The 12,925-nt window shown below is 39.1% G+C and overlaps 1 protein-coding gene across 1 annotated transcript in view; it reads left to right on the top strand.

Annotated features, from left to right (window-relative positions):
- Positions 1-11,517, top strand: part of LOC140937346 (short transient receptor potential channel 4-like) — a 35,054-nt gene extending 23,537 nt beyond the window's left edge. The window contains exons 6-8 of the mRNA XM_073386901.1: positions 6,103-6,279; positions 7,837-7,869; positions 9,889-11,517. Of these exons, the coding sequence (XP_073243002.1) occupies positions 6,103-6,279; positions 7,837-7,869; positions 9,889-10,149 (471 nt within the window). The 3' untranslated portion in view covers positions 10,150-11,517. The remainder of the gene's footprint in view (positions 1-6,102; positions 6,280-7,836; positions 7,870-9,888) is intronic.
- Positions 11,518-12,925: the final 1,408 nt, after the last annotated feature.

Below are 12,925 nucleotides of genomic sequence, written 5' to 3'. Positions count from 1 at the left end.
CAGTGGGTTGGTCGGTGTTTGCGAGGGGTCTGGCCCGAATGAATGTCCCGGAAAATCTAGTGCGTAATCCACAGAGGCAAAGTGCTGTTCGAGAATTTAAAGCAAGGGTGAGAGACGAAACCCCTAACAGTCCTTCCCATTGGCTGCCTAGCCCACCTGTGACGGTATCCCCCGTGAAAAAACAGCGGCGAAGAAATGCGAGTCCGCGCCCTGAGGCTGTGCGCTGGTTACGGTTATAAAATCACCACAAGAGACATTATTATTATTATTTTTATTGTAAATCATCTCTTTATTTTGTTCACTCAATAAAAGATGTTACAATTACAATTACAAGGTGTTTATTTATTGAACTTTGTGCTGGGCTTGTGCTCTTTGCTTGTTTACATCAGTGCGATATTTCGGAAGACTTATAGGGAAATGTTTTTCAATAAATCGCTTGACAAGACTATCATTTTTACGTGTGTTATTAGAAAAACGATGCACAATTGTACTCATACTTATTTGCCGACTACGATATAAAACAAAATACAAACAGTAATGTCCGCAGACTTTTGAATAGATGCTTTGTAATGTCACAGTATTAAGAGTCCACTGGTTAGAATTGTTGTTTAAAAAGGTAGTAAATGTTCATGAGTATTTGCTGGGTGGTGATCCGTAAGAATCGAAAAATTCTCCCTCTTGCTCCTTGGTGAAATAAAACGCCACCCAATGCGAACCTGGCTTGTCACTCGTGTCCACATTGGCGATAAACAGGGCTGGGTAATGTGAAACACTTGCAGGAAGCAGGTCTGAGGGATACACGCCTTGAAACACACCTCGTGTAAATTTATCCTTTCTCAAAATAAGGGTCAGTTGAGTAGTGTCCATTTTTAGTTTGTGTAGTCGAACAACACGTTGCGGTTTCCGTCAATTTCAATCACGTTTTGGAATTCAGCGTACACGATAAGGTTAACCGTATTGGCCAGTGGTTCATTGAAATGAAGCTCAGCGCGCAGGTTACCTTGCTTTATTAGCTCAAAATGGTCACCTGAGCAGTGGTCTGGGGACAAGTCAAAGCAAAATGCTGTGTAACCAGAGCCATAATCCTTCCTACTGATCTGATTACCCGCATCTTGGGATAGCTTCCCAGTACCTGAGAACAGACTTAGATAGCCCGCTATTACATTTTGACCTCCAGCTTCGTCAAAATTCAAGAACAGGGGTTTCCGAGGAATTTGCTCTCCGTCCACATAGACACCCACGTGAGTTAGATTGTGGTGTTTGAAGTTGAACGGGTTGGTACTGTAAGTTCCATTATATGCCTGAGTATCCACTAAGACCAGCACGATTCGTTTGGGGATGTGACCCAAAAAGATGTTGTCGGGGTTAAAACTGCTAAATCCTCTTGGAATAGACAGCACTTTACAATCTATTCGGCGAACCGGGTACTTGGCGCTGGAGTGTTTTAGTGCAGCAGCATGGCCAAGTATAATAGAAGAGGCCAATTTCACCTTGCGAACGAACAAGATGGCTTCTGTGATTACCACCTTGAAAGTTGGAGCGGCTGCTGATGACATCAGACAAAACGAGTTCTTGGCTCGGTTCAGTTTGATTCTTAAATTCACTCCATTTACCATCAACCGGTCTTGAAAGAAAATGTCGCTATGAATGGGCCCCATCATATCCACAATATGACTTTCTTTAGTGAAATCATAGCGAACCTTTAACCCCTTGTTTGCGGCATCGTCTGCAGCCACAGGGTTGGCAACATCCGTTTTTCCAGGGGTGTCTTTGTAAAACATGGCCATAGAAAGTTGACTTGTTTTTGCTTCTTCTCCGTAGTTTAGCAAGGTTTCGATCATGGCGCGATAAGGGTAGGTATTGGTGGATGGAGAGATCAATCGCTCGTTCAAGGAAACGTCCACTTGCGAAAAAAGGGTATGTAAAAACAGGTTCACGGGACCTACTTGTGTATCGGCATCTATGGCGGTTCCATTTGCTTTTGTGATCTTGGCTTTCACAAATAACTGAGTAAGTGCCAAGTCCAAATACTCATCTCCGGTTCCCGAAACATAAAATTCGATCGGACTACTGTCCGTGATGTTACTGATGGGGTGGTACTCGATCCATTGCCCTTTGGTGATAGAGGTTTGTGTTGCAGGAATCGTAAAGAGATCCAACTCTGATTTCGTACATTCCTGAGACTCGTGATGCACAAAGGCCATAGTTACTTCCAGAAAGAAAATTCCTCTTCGGGCTTCTTTTGCTGCGGAGATGTTTTTGCCTTCTTGGCTGGAGGCGAAGTGATCTTCGTTCCTTTCGCTTTTCTTTTTATAGATTTTTTGCCAGCTCCTGATTGTCCCTGCAATGAATTCTGGGAAGGTAAACCGAAGGCTTGTTTCGTGCGCTTGTGGACTGCTGTTTTAATGTTATCTCCGTCAAGAACATCTTGGACAACATTGACTCCTGTTTGTAAAGCCTTTTTTCCAATCACCTTAGCACCCTGTTGAAGGTGAGGCATCGCCCAGCGAAACAGGCCTCTGAATATGGACCCTAGTCCATAACCCCGCTGAAATCGAGCACCGTGAAACGCTGGTAAACTCCCACCTTTTTGTTTGGCTTGATTAACATAGTACTGTTCGTACAACTTGTGATTTGGAGTGTGGAGTTTTTTCATCTTTAAAAGTACTGAGGTGCACTTTGACGAAAATGAAGTGTTAACAACACCCTCCCAAACTCAAATGATACAGACTCCCCTGTGTCTGTCTTTATATTGACTTCGACAGTTTCAAATTGCTTTCTGCTGACAGGTAAATATTGGGGGCGCAAAAATGATTTACTGACTCGCTCCCCAACCTTTCCTTCTACAGGAAGAATTCGAAGCAAAGGTACCAATGCATCTCCAACATATTGTGACTGAATAAGATCACAGTAAATGAAAAGGTCGTGAAAGCCGTATTCCAAATCCATTTGTCTTTCAGCGGTAGAGGTATTAGAAATAATTTCTTCTGGTGAAAATCCCAGCAGGTATCCAATGTTACCAAAGAAAAGTTCTACGTTATTTTGTAGGTGAACAGTCACCTTTCTAGTGAACGCATCGTAGGAAAATGTCACGTCGTCATTGAAACGCTTTACATTCTCGATCAGCTCTTTCATCTTTGATAAGATATCTCCAATGGAAGAATAATGACCTGGTGGTACAATTAGGGCTTCCCATACTCCGGACAATTCTTGGTTCCGAAGGTAGAATCGATTACCAAAATTTTCTTGGACATTATTCCAGCTGTGGGGATAGTGAATTTCCGTTAATGCTACTTCCCAGTCCCCCGTCAAGCTAACGGTCTGAGGTAAACCAACTTGGTACTCAGTTAATGTGTTGCTGGGAAACTTATCGAGGCTGCTATTGCTGGGAAGATGCAGATAAAACTGTTTTACCTCCATCGTACCCTGTGTTGAAATGAACATTTATTCCTGGCGTTCTTAATTTATAACCATACACAACAACAATTGTTTTCAGTTAAAATAACCCTTTTATTACCTTCACACAAAATGTTACAACTTTGAGATATTACTTTCTGCTATCCAGCTATTAAACTTGTCTGGGTACCCTTTCCATTTTACAAAGTATTCAACTATTCCTTTACGCTTTCTCTTCCGCAAAATCTTCTCGACGCGGTACACATCATCGTTCTTAATTATTTTCTGTAATTCGGGTTCATAAAATGTTCCATCTAAGATTTCACATGCATCATCTTTTAGTTTATAAACGGGTACTTGGCGCGCCATTCGTTTGTAAACAGTAAACATTTCTTCCGTGAAATTAGGCAGGTACGATTTTTCAAACATTCGCTTCACTTTGCTGATCCTGACGCGATCTCCCACTTGAAATTTAAAACGCACGCGCTTTTCAACGTCATTGCCATACAAAGTATCCCACACTTTAGCTTCATTCGCTTTAGTCACCTGATTCGGTTTCATTTTAATACTTCGGTGGTAAGTGTTATTGTAAGAAGACACTAACTGGGATAATACATTGATATAGGTGAGAGTGTTTTTGGCCGTGAAATATTTGTACATCTTATTCTTAAATGTTCGGTTAAAACGCTCCACCACTGAGGCTTTGAGCCCAGAGTTTACAGTAAAAAAGTCAATCTTGTTGTCACGTAAAAATTTCTGGAACACGCGATTTAGAAACTCTGTGCCTTGATCCGTTTGAAGCTGGTTTGGTTTACGACCAGAAGATAGAATCATCTGAAAAGCTTTGACTAGTTCTTGGCCTTGTTTTGTCTTTAAAGGCACCACCCAAGCGTACTTGCTAAAGATGTCTATACACGTCAGTAGGTATTTATATCCCTTGTTGTATCGGCTGAGATTTTGAACGTCGACCAGATCTGCTTGAAATTGTGCATCAATACCAGGAACGATGACTCGACTTCTTTTGTAATGTCTACGCGCGGGCTTGTGAAGAGTATAAACATCTTGCTGACTCAACCAATCTTGAACTTGTTTACGTGATATCTTGTTCTTTCCTTTCTCTTTGACTGCTCTGTAAACAGCATCTAAACCACCGAAACTTGCGGGTTGACTTGGGTCGAGGTAGATGCTGGCTAGTTTTTTCTCCATCACAAAATTCCGAGTTTTGTACAACCACTTTACCACCGCAGCAAGCTAATACACAACGTATGCGATTGAAAATGTGTTCAAAACCAAAAGTGGATGATGGCGGACAGCAACCCATCACTAGTGTTTACCTGAACGGTAAAAGATGTAATGACTTCTCTCTCCCTGGTGCTCCTTTATATAGCTACCGTCGAATCTGGGTGAGAGTGGAAAGAAGAAGATGAAATAGTAGTTCCCATTCCTCCTCGGTTAATTCTAGCTGATCCGCGAAGTTCAAAAATACCACCAATCGTCCCCAGTTTACTTTTGAAAAGACCTCAGAGTGGAGTTTTTTCAACTTTTCTAGACTTGAACCCGGCAGATCTTTAAATTTTTGTTGAAGCATTTCCATTTCACTTGAAGACACTTTCAATGTTTTGGCTTGTGCGCGATACAGAGAAAAGTCGATCCGAAGCAAAGACAGAGAAAGCCCCATCTTAACTAAGATAAAGACAAACGCACACTGACTCACAATTTAGTCGTAAACAAATTTTATTACTCTTACAAACAAAGCTTGTTTTGAATGTCATTAATTACAGAGTCATAAAAATACGACAACCAACCAGAATGCTTCGTCAAACGAGACAGCCAATGAGCGTCTTTCTAATTCCGGTCAACCAATCAAAACAACTATGACATCATAGTACCCCGGAATACATATGACATCATCTTCCGAAAATAACTAAAACCTGTCAAACCGGTTATACCAACCATGACCGCCACAAGATAAAAATAGAACATGACATCATCGATCTAAAATAAACCTGTCAAACGGGTTTTACCAGCATTCTAAATATAGAACACGTCAATTAAATCCACTGCACTATGAATAAAGACAAAAGACTCTTGCGTCATCGACGCTAATTTATTCCACCGCGTTTTATTCATGAGTTCAAGACAATAGGTTATGTCATAAAACAAAAATAAACCAGTTATATCAACCAGGCTAAAAATAGAACCTGACAAACCGGTCAAACCAGTATACTTAATTAAATCCACCACATTTTATTCATGAGATGAGGACAATAGCCTATGACGTCATCGGCATTAATGTATTCCTCCCCACCTTAATGAGAATCCTCCCCAAAAAAGGGGATAATTTCATCCCTCCTATACTACTTATATGGCTTATGTAAGAGAGGTTTTGCCACATATGGTAAAAACAAAAATGATTTCATAAACAAATGAAATGATTTCTCACGATCGTTCTTCATTTATTTGAAAATCTAGCTAATTATTTTAACTAACACCAATGGAAATAGATAGATTTGTCATCGGAAAATAGTGTGTTTACGTGGAGTTTAGTGAATGTGTCTCAAAATCCAGACCCCAATTCTAGAAACTAGCTGATACTCAGTGCAGAAGCTTCTGTCATTAAAAGAATTACTGAAGCCTTATATATGGAGAGGGAAGGGGAGGTTGGAAAAAACACGATGCTTCACATATCATCATTTCCTTATGTAGGACAATGCAGATGTTGAATGGAAGTTTTCAAGAGCACGGATGTGGCTGGAGTGGATTGACAAAGGAAGCACGATACCAGTGCCTTTAAACCTAATCTACTACACTCTTTTTGGGCTGTTGAAGTTTTTTGGCCGGTGTTTGAGAATCTCTGTTAAGAAATGCCCATGTTTTAACCAGGTTTGATTTTTTAATTCTATATTGATACCCTATATAAGCTGGACTACATAAATTAAATACTCTCGGTTATCGATGTCCACTAACTAGATTAAGGTGTTTCGATACAGTTTTTCAAAGGCCATACCGATATTTTTCAATCGCCTTAAAAGTAGTTTTTTCCTTGTCCGATCGCTGTAAAATTTTCACCAGTAATTGGCTATGGATTGAAATTTGTGAAAATGTAGTTTTAAGTAAAATCGATATTACTATGACAACAATAAACAAAAAAACTTTGAAATTGATAAAAGCCGAATTTTGTGTGATCTAGACCTGCTACTGAAAATCCAACACTAGGAACTTAAAGTTTGGTGTTTAGCAAACAATCTCCGTAAGAAGTAAAAAATTCTGTATGTTTGAATTCGAATAAAACGAAAATATATGACCTAATATATGTCATGGAGGTATGTATAGTGCGCATTATTCTGGAAAAATTAGCATAACGTCAAAACAGTGAATGTTGTAACGCAGATTTTTGACCGGTTGGTAGGACAGGTTTGTCTTGAAATTTCAAGGTGTTGCAGTGAATCAATCTTAATGAGACTTTCGGACATCTTTATATACATTATGAAGATTATGTGAATAGATTTGAAAAAAATTCGTTCGAGTCGTTTCGGAGATATACAGGAAAGCGCTAAAAGTCCAAATTCTGAATGAAGTTGCACTTATACAGATGGTTAGAAAATAGGTTAGTTTTCAAGATCGCATGAACGAAAGTACACCAAAATTTCCTAGTATCAAAACATGATATTAAGCATCATTCGTACGCTACGTAAGAATAATTTGAGTCATTTATAACGTTTTTATTACATAACCTATCACGGCTATTGAAAACTTAAGGTTTGAAATATATTTTCGTTTTATTCGAATTCAAACATACAGAATTTTTTACTTCTTACGGAGAGGTCTAGGTCTAGATCACACAAAATTCGGCTTTTATCAATTTCAAAGTTTTTTGTTTACTGTTGTCATAGTAATATCGATTTTACTTAAAACTACATTTTCACAAATTTCAATCCATAGCCAATTACTGGTGAAAATTTTATAGCGATCGGACAAGGTAAAAACTACTTTTAAGGCGATTGAAAAATATCGGTATGGCCTCTGAGAAACTGTATCGAAACACCTTAATCCACTATTAAAATTATTGCGCAGGGGAATTACTCACCTGGTAAAGGTCAAAGGAAAATTTCGTTGACCCTACTTTACACTGATTTTTAACCTCAAAATGTAATCAAAACTTCCCGTTCCTATTCCTTGCTTTTGACAACTTCTGGCCATCCATCCAGCGTTTTAGGCCTGTCTGATGGACTGTCTTATAGCATCGGCTTTGACCCAAATTCCCTTCTATCTTGGCGTCTACCCTGATTTAGTCACGCTATCTGCCTTTGTACGTCTTAAGGCTAAAATCTAGCTTGAACGTTTCTTTTAGTCACTACCTGTTGTTACAACCTTTACTGGATAATGACTAGACTGCCAGTTACACTTTCATTACTTAATAATTTGTTTTGTCTTTTGTAGGAAGATGAGGAGGGAAATGGGCAGGGAGATCGAGTAAGTGCACCTATAGATTGCATTGTTGTGTTCAAAACATGATTTGCTCCAGTTTTCGTCTCGACTATGAAGCAGTTTATCTAGTGAAATATCTCGAGCATGTTAAGGCGTGGCTCACTTTGTTATGGACCACACCTGTGAGGTTTAAACTGTTTTTCTCTAGAAACCATACTTTTTAATTATAAAATCGCTAAAATTTATTTGGGGAAACTTTATTTTGATGCGTTTACTTGACTAGGATTGAACTGATGATTTCACCTGAATCGTAGCGTTTTATAAATATTAAAAAAAAAATTGGATGTGCCGGAGGAATGTCAATCAAAACTAAAACCGAACCATGTGTAAATGTTTGATTTGGTTACCTTTTAAGTATTTCCGCGGCCGGAATGGAAAAAAAGTTATTTTAATTATTAAGAAAAAATGAAAAATAAAAAATGTTACGTGACCTGTTTTGCTTAATTATTAATGAAATGAAAAAATAGTCAACCATTCCAGCTAGATTCATACGAGGAACAATAATACAACAACTGAACTTAGTATCTTCTGTCGGGCATCACGCCACCGCAAACTTCCCTTTCGTGAACGGTCGCTACCATGTTTAAGACACTTTAAAATTTTTTATCTGTTATCGAGAGTGGTCCTCTTAAAAAGAAATACGATCGCAAATCAGAGTCGAACCGGAACCTTTCGTATTCTAATCTTTCTACCTTAAGTGAATAACAGGTGACAGAGGCGGATCCAGGATTTTTTTTAGGAGGGGGTGCACTCGTCTCTTGCTCTACTTCAACACCAATAAACCACCTAGTTTTTTTTGGGGGGGGGGTGCGCACCCCCTGCACCCTCCCCCTAGATCCGCCCCTGGGCGAGGTGACCCTAGCCATTTCCATAGCTTTTGACGTAAATTTAACTTGGGCTTCAACGTCGCTCTTTCTAAGACTATTGAAAAACGGATCATTTGCCTTATTATACAAGGACAGGTCAGGTGACCCAAACATCTGGTTTCTTACGTAACACGAGATTTAAGGCTACCGATTTTTCCAAGGTTAGCAAATTTTGGAAAGGTCTGGTAAATTTTCACAAAGTTATGGTCATTTCTTGGTTTTTATCTCTTTGAGCAATAATGCATTATTCTGTGCTTGGTCTAGAGTAGAAATTTTAAGCGCTAACAAAGGAACGTTCCTGAGATAAATAAACTGCAAAAGCACCTGTTTTACGTTGGTCACAGAAAGCATGGGCGGTCAAGCAGTAAACCCGAGCGAGGGCCTTACGGGCGACTGAGGCCGGCGCAATTCGGGCAAAAATTTCATCTCTGCGCTTCATTAGCGCCTTGAAAAAACTGACGTTGAGAAAACTGGACTGTTTTTCAGTCTGTGATTGAAAGCTCTTCACAAATCTCAGAATCGTCTATAGTACCAATTAATAGGTTGCAACTTGCTATTCGGATCCTTTGAATTTTACTGCTGTGTCTTCATGATTGTTATGCTTACCACCGATTATTAGCTTAATTGGTTGGATAAAAGACCTAGGTGTGGAGGGCCCGGGGGCTTTATTCCCAACCGGACAAACACTCAGAGTCAAACTGTCTGAGGAGCACGTGCAGCATACTCACTGTGCTCTGAAATGTACTAAAACAAGTCATTTTTGCTCTTATATTCGACTTAACTTTACGCAGAAAGATGAGACTGCAGGCAAGAGAGCAAGAAATGTTTGATGCATGCAGTTTTTCTCATCACGATTCCAATACGATTTCTATCATGTTTTCATCGGCAATTCAACCATACGATTATGTTCAGTAACTCCCTTCTTCCGACAAACCATATGTAGCAAGTTGAAAATCGCCCTTCCACTGGCCTAAGCTAAGTGGTAGATATTCAATTATATTTAACAAAATACTCACAAATGGTGGTTATTAGATTTTATTACAGCTAATCGTTAGAAATTGGAAATAGCAGCTATATAATTGATTTAAACTATGAGGAATTAACAGGGTGACCGACTGCTAATTCATATAATTTTTAGGCACGCCATATACAGAAACGAAAGGAGACAATGAAAGATTTGATCGTGAAATACCTGAAAAAACACTATTTGGAAGACAACGAAGAAGAAAGAGCTGACAGGTACCATGATGAAACAAAGGACGTCACAGATGAAGCAGCCAGACTAGACAAATCTCCAAAAAATATACAAGAAAACATCAGTCTATTGAGAGAACTGGTGGATCGCCAGGCGAAAGAACTAACTAAGCTAAATGAGAGGCTTGGCAGCTTGGCTAAGTAATTCAGATATATTGACAACAACTGTAACAACCTTCAAAAGTAGGTTGAGTTTGATCGTCCGGGTGAGCGTAGTCCTGAATAGGACTGTTGTTGTTGACAGTGACTGACGTATCGACAAACTGTGCGGTAGTCATCTTCAGAGTCAAAGTGAGTTGTATCACGTCAGTTGATGGTATTATACTCCGGTTAATTGTTGATCTGATTGGTCAATTACGTCGCGATGTTATTGGTCGTCTGTCAGTTAAGCCGTGATGTTATTGGCTATGAAGACTCGTAATCAGTAACTGGTGCGTTTCGATCCGTCTATTGTCACAGTTAAACAGTCGTCTATTGTTAGTCAAATTGTCAGCTCTCCAGTCGTTCTTTCGTAGTTAGTTTTGCGTGATCTCGTCAATAAGTCGTTTGTACGGCGCTGGTAACTGTTGGCTACGATTCAGTGGCGTTTGTTCTAAGTTAGTAAACCAGCTTTCTAAAGTAAGACGTTGATAGTAGTTTGTAGAATACGTTATACACGTCGCAGAGTCCCAGTCAATTTGATGTTTCGTCTGTAAATGGTGCTCAGCAATGTGCTTGTTGACGTCACCACTCCTCGTTGCTCGTTTGTGTTCGGTCAGTCGCGTACTAAGGTTTCTGCGGTTTTACCAATGTAAGAAGCCTGGCAGTCGTAGCATTTGATCTTGTATACTATCAACGTCTTACTTGGATCAATATTGTTGGAAAATAATACAGCTTGTTCCGATTTTTTCAAGTCTTTGAATTTGGAGTACTTGGCGTCTACGTCTTGAAAAAAGTGTTGTCTTAAATTTTTATATAAATTGCATCCGAATAGAAAATGAATTTCATTCTCTACTTTATTCGACGAGCAAAGCCGACATATACTAATATTCTAAGGAATTTTAGGAAAATGGTATCTATCAGTTGTGATTACTTGATCCTAATTTTGCTACTGCCTGACGATGTTTTTCGTTTTCAATAAGGTCTAAATATTCTGTTCTACTGACATTAGCCTTAAAAGTGGAATAGAAATTCAATTTTTTGCAAGATTGTAACATGTCCATTTGATCCTTTTTGAAGTAATCTATGATAGCTTGTTTTATTTTCGGCAGCTTCGAGTTAACCAATTTTGGCTCTACCAGAATACTAGTGCCGTAGCTTCATGATTTCGTGAAAAGTTGATTTGAAAGTAAAAGGCATTGCTTTGCAATACTAGAATCAGGTAGAAAAACAAGATGTAACCAAAATTTTATAACGGTTATATTAATGTGAGATTTAAGTGATAGTCTTCCTGCTTCAGTACAGATATAATATTTGTTGCTCTATTATTTAGGCCAATAAAATGTTTTTAAATGTTTTTTTTTTCATTGCAAGTAAAACACACACACACAAAAAAGGAAAAAAATTACACAGAATAACTAAAGTAATAAGAAGAAAAAAAAACAAAATAAACAAACAAACAAATAGCGACCGAATTTACACACTTGCATGGCAATACTTAGAAATATTAAACTAGATTACAGCAGTGGTAATTCCATATATTACTATACTTAGTATTATCTATAATTAACTTTTGCAATTTTTGTTTTTGTTTTTGTTTTTTTTTTGCTTTCTTTGTGGTGAAAGTATTCATGGTAGGTGCAAATATTACTAATTTATGTTTTTGGAGTTAGGAGACAAGACCCAGCGAGGAAAAGAAAGGTTTCCATTTAATTTTATTGCTCGGTGTCTTATTTTCTAATTGGTATATATGTCTCAGATAAAACAAGAAATTGTTGTGAATTGGGAAGCATTCTTTTGATTTGCATATCCAGATAAAGTTCTTAGCTATAAGACATCAGAAGTTTATATGGAGCTTAAAGGAAGTGCTGTCTGGCGTTAGGCCATTCTCGTCCCCAGAGCCATTCGCCTTAATTTGTATGTGTTAGGCCCAAAGCAGTAGTCATGTCTAAGTAACTGCCTGATTGGAGGATCTGGCACGACTGAAGCCATATCGAGAAATTATTCCAAAAGTTTTTGGTTTTTTGGCATTTCCAAAATAGATGCGTCAAATCCTCTTTCTCGTCATGGCAAAAAGTGCATTTGCCATCCTCTTTTTAAAACTCCTGTTTTTTTACAGATAGCTGTTAGTTGGTAAACGTCTATGTAGAGGTGGGAGGTACAGGACGGTAAATCTCCCTCCTCCCTACTTTTTCAGCCAATTTCTCCCTCCTCCCTACTTTTTGGGGCAATTTCTCCCTCCTCCCTAAACTTCGTTTAAAAATTAACGGCGGGCAACACATAACTCCTGCACTTATTGGTAAAGGAAGTATAATGACCTTCAGAGCTTGTACCACACGAAGAAGGCCTAACCACCAAATGTATGCATAGGAAGATTTTATGGAGGAAAAGCCCATACACCCACCGCCGGGGGAGTACTTCCTTATATAAGCCTTATAGGTATGTGCCGCCTCAAAGTGTAGGGTTTTGCGCCGTTTCAGTCTTAAACGGGTATAGATTTTGCCCATTTTGGCCTAGAATCAGTGGCAGATCCAGTCCTTGAGATAAGGGGCAGCCCGGTCATCCAGACCCTTAGATAAGGGGAGGGGAGTCTGTCTCCAAAACAAAAAGTTTTTGCCGTAAAAATCAGGAGGGGGGGGGGGGGGGGAGCGGGCCCCTCCCCTGGATCCTCCACTGGGAATTGAGTATGGTTTTCGAGGAAACTACGAGAGTGTATGAACGTATGGACCATAAAGCTATTCTAAAGCTACCCGTGGATTGATAGTTGAGTGAAACTCCTTGGC

This window comes from Porites lutea, chromosome 5 (assembly GCF_958299795.1).
Source record: "Porites lutea chromosome 5, jaPorLute2.1, whole genome shotgun sequence".
Classification (NCBI taxonomy): domain Eukaryota; kingdom Metazoa; phylum Cnidaria; class Anthozoa; order Scleractinia; family Poritidae; genus Porites; species Porites lutea.
This window is presented reverse-complemented; position numbering and strand designations above follow the sequence as displayed.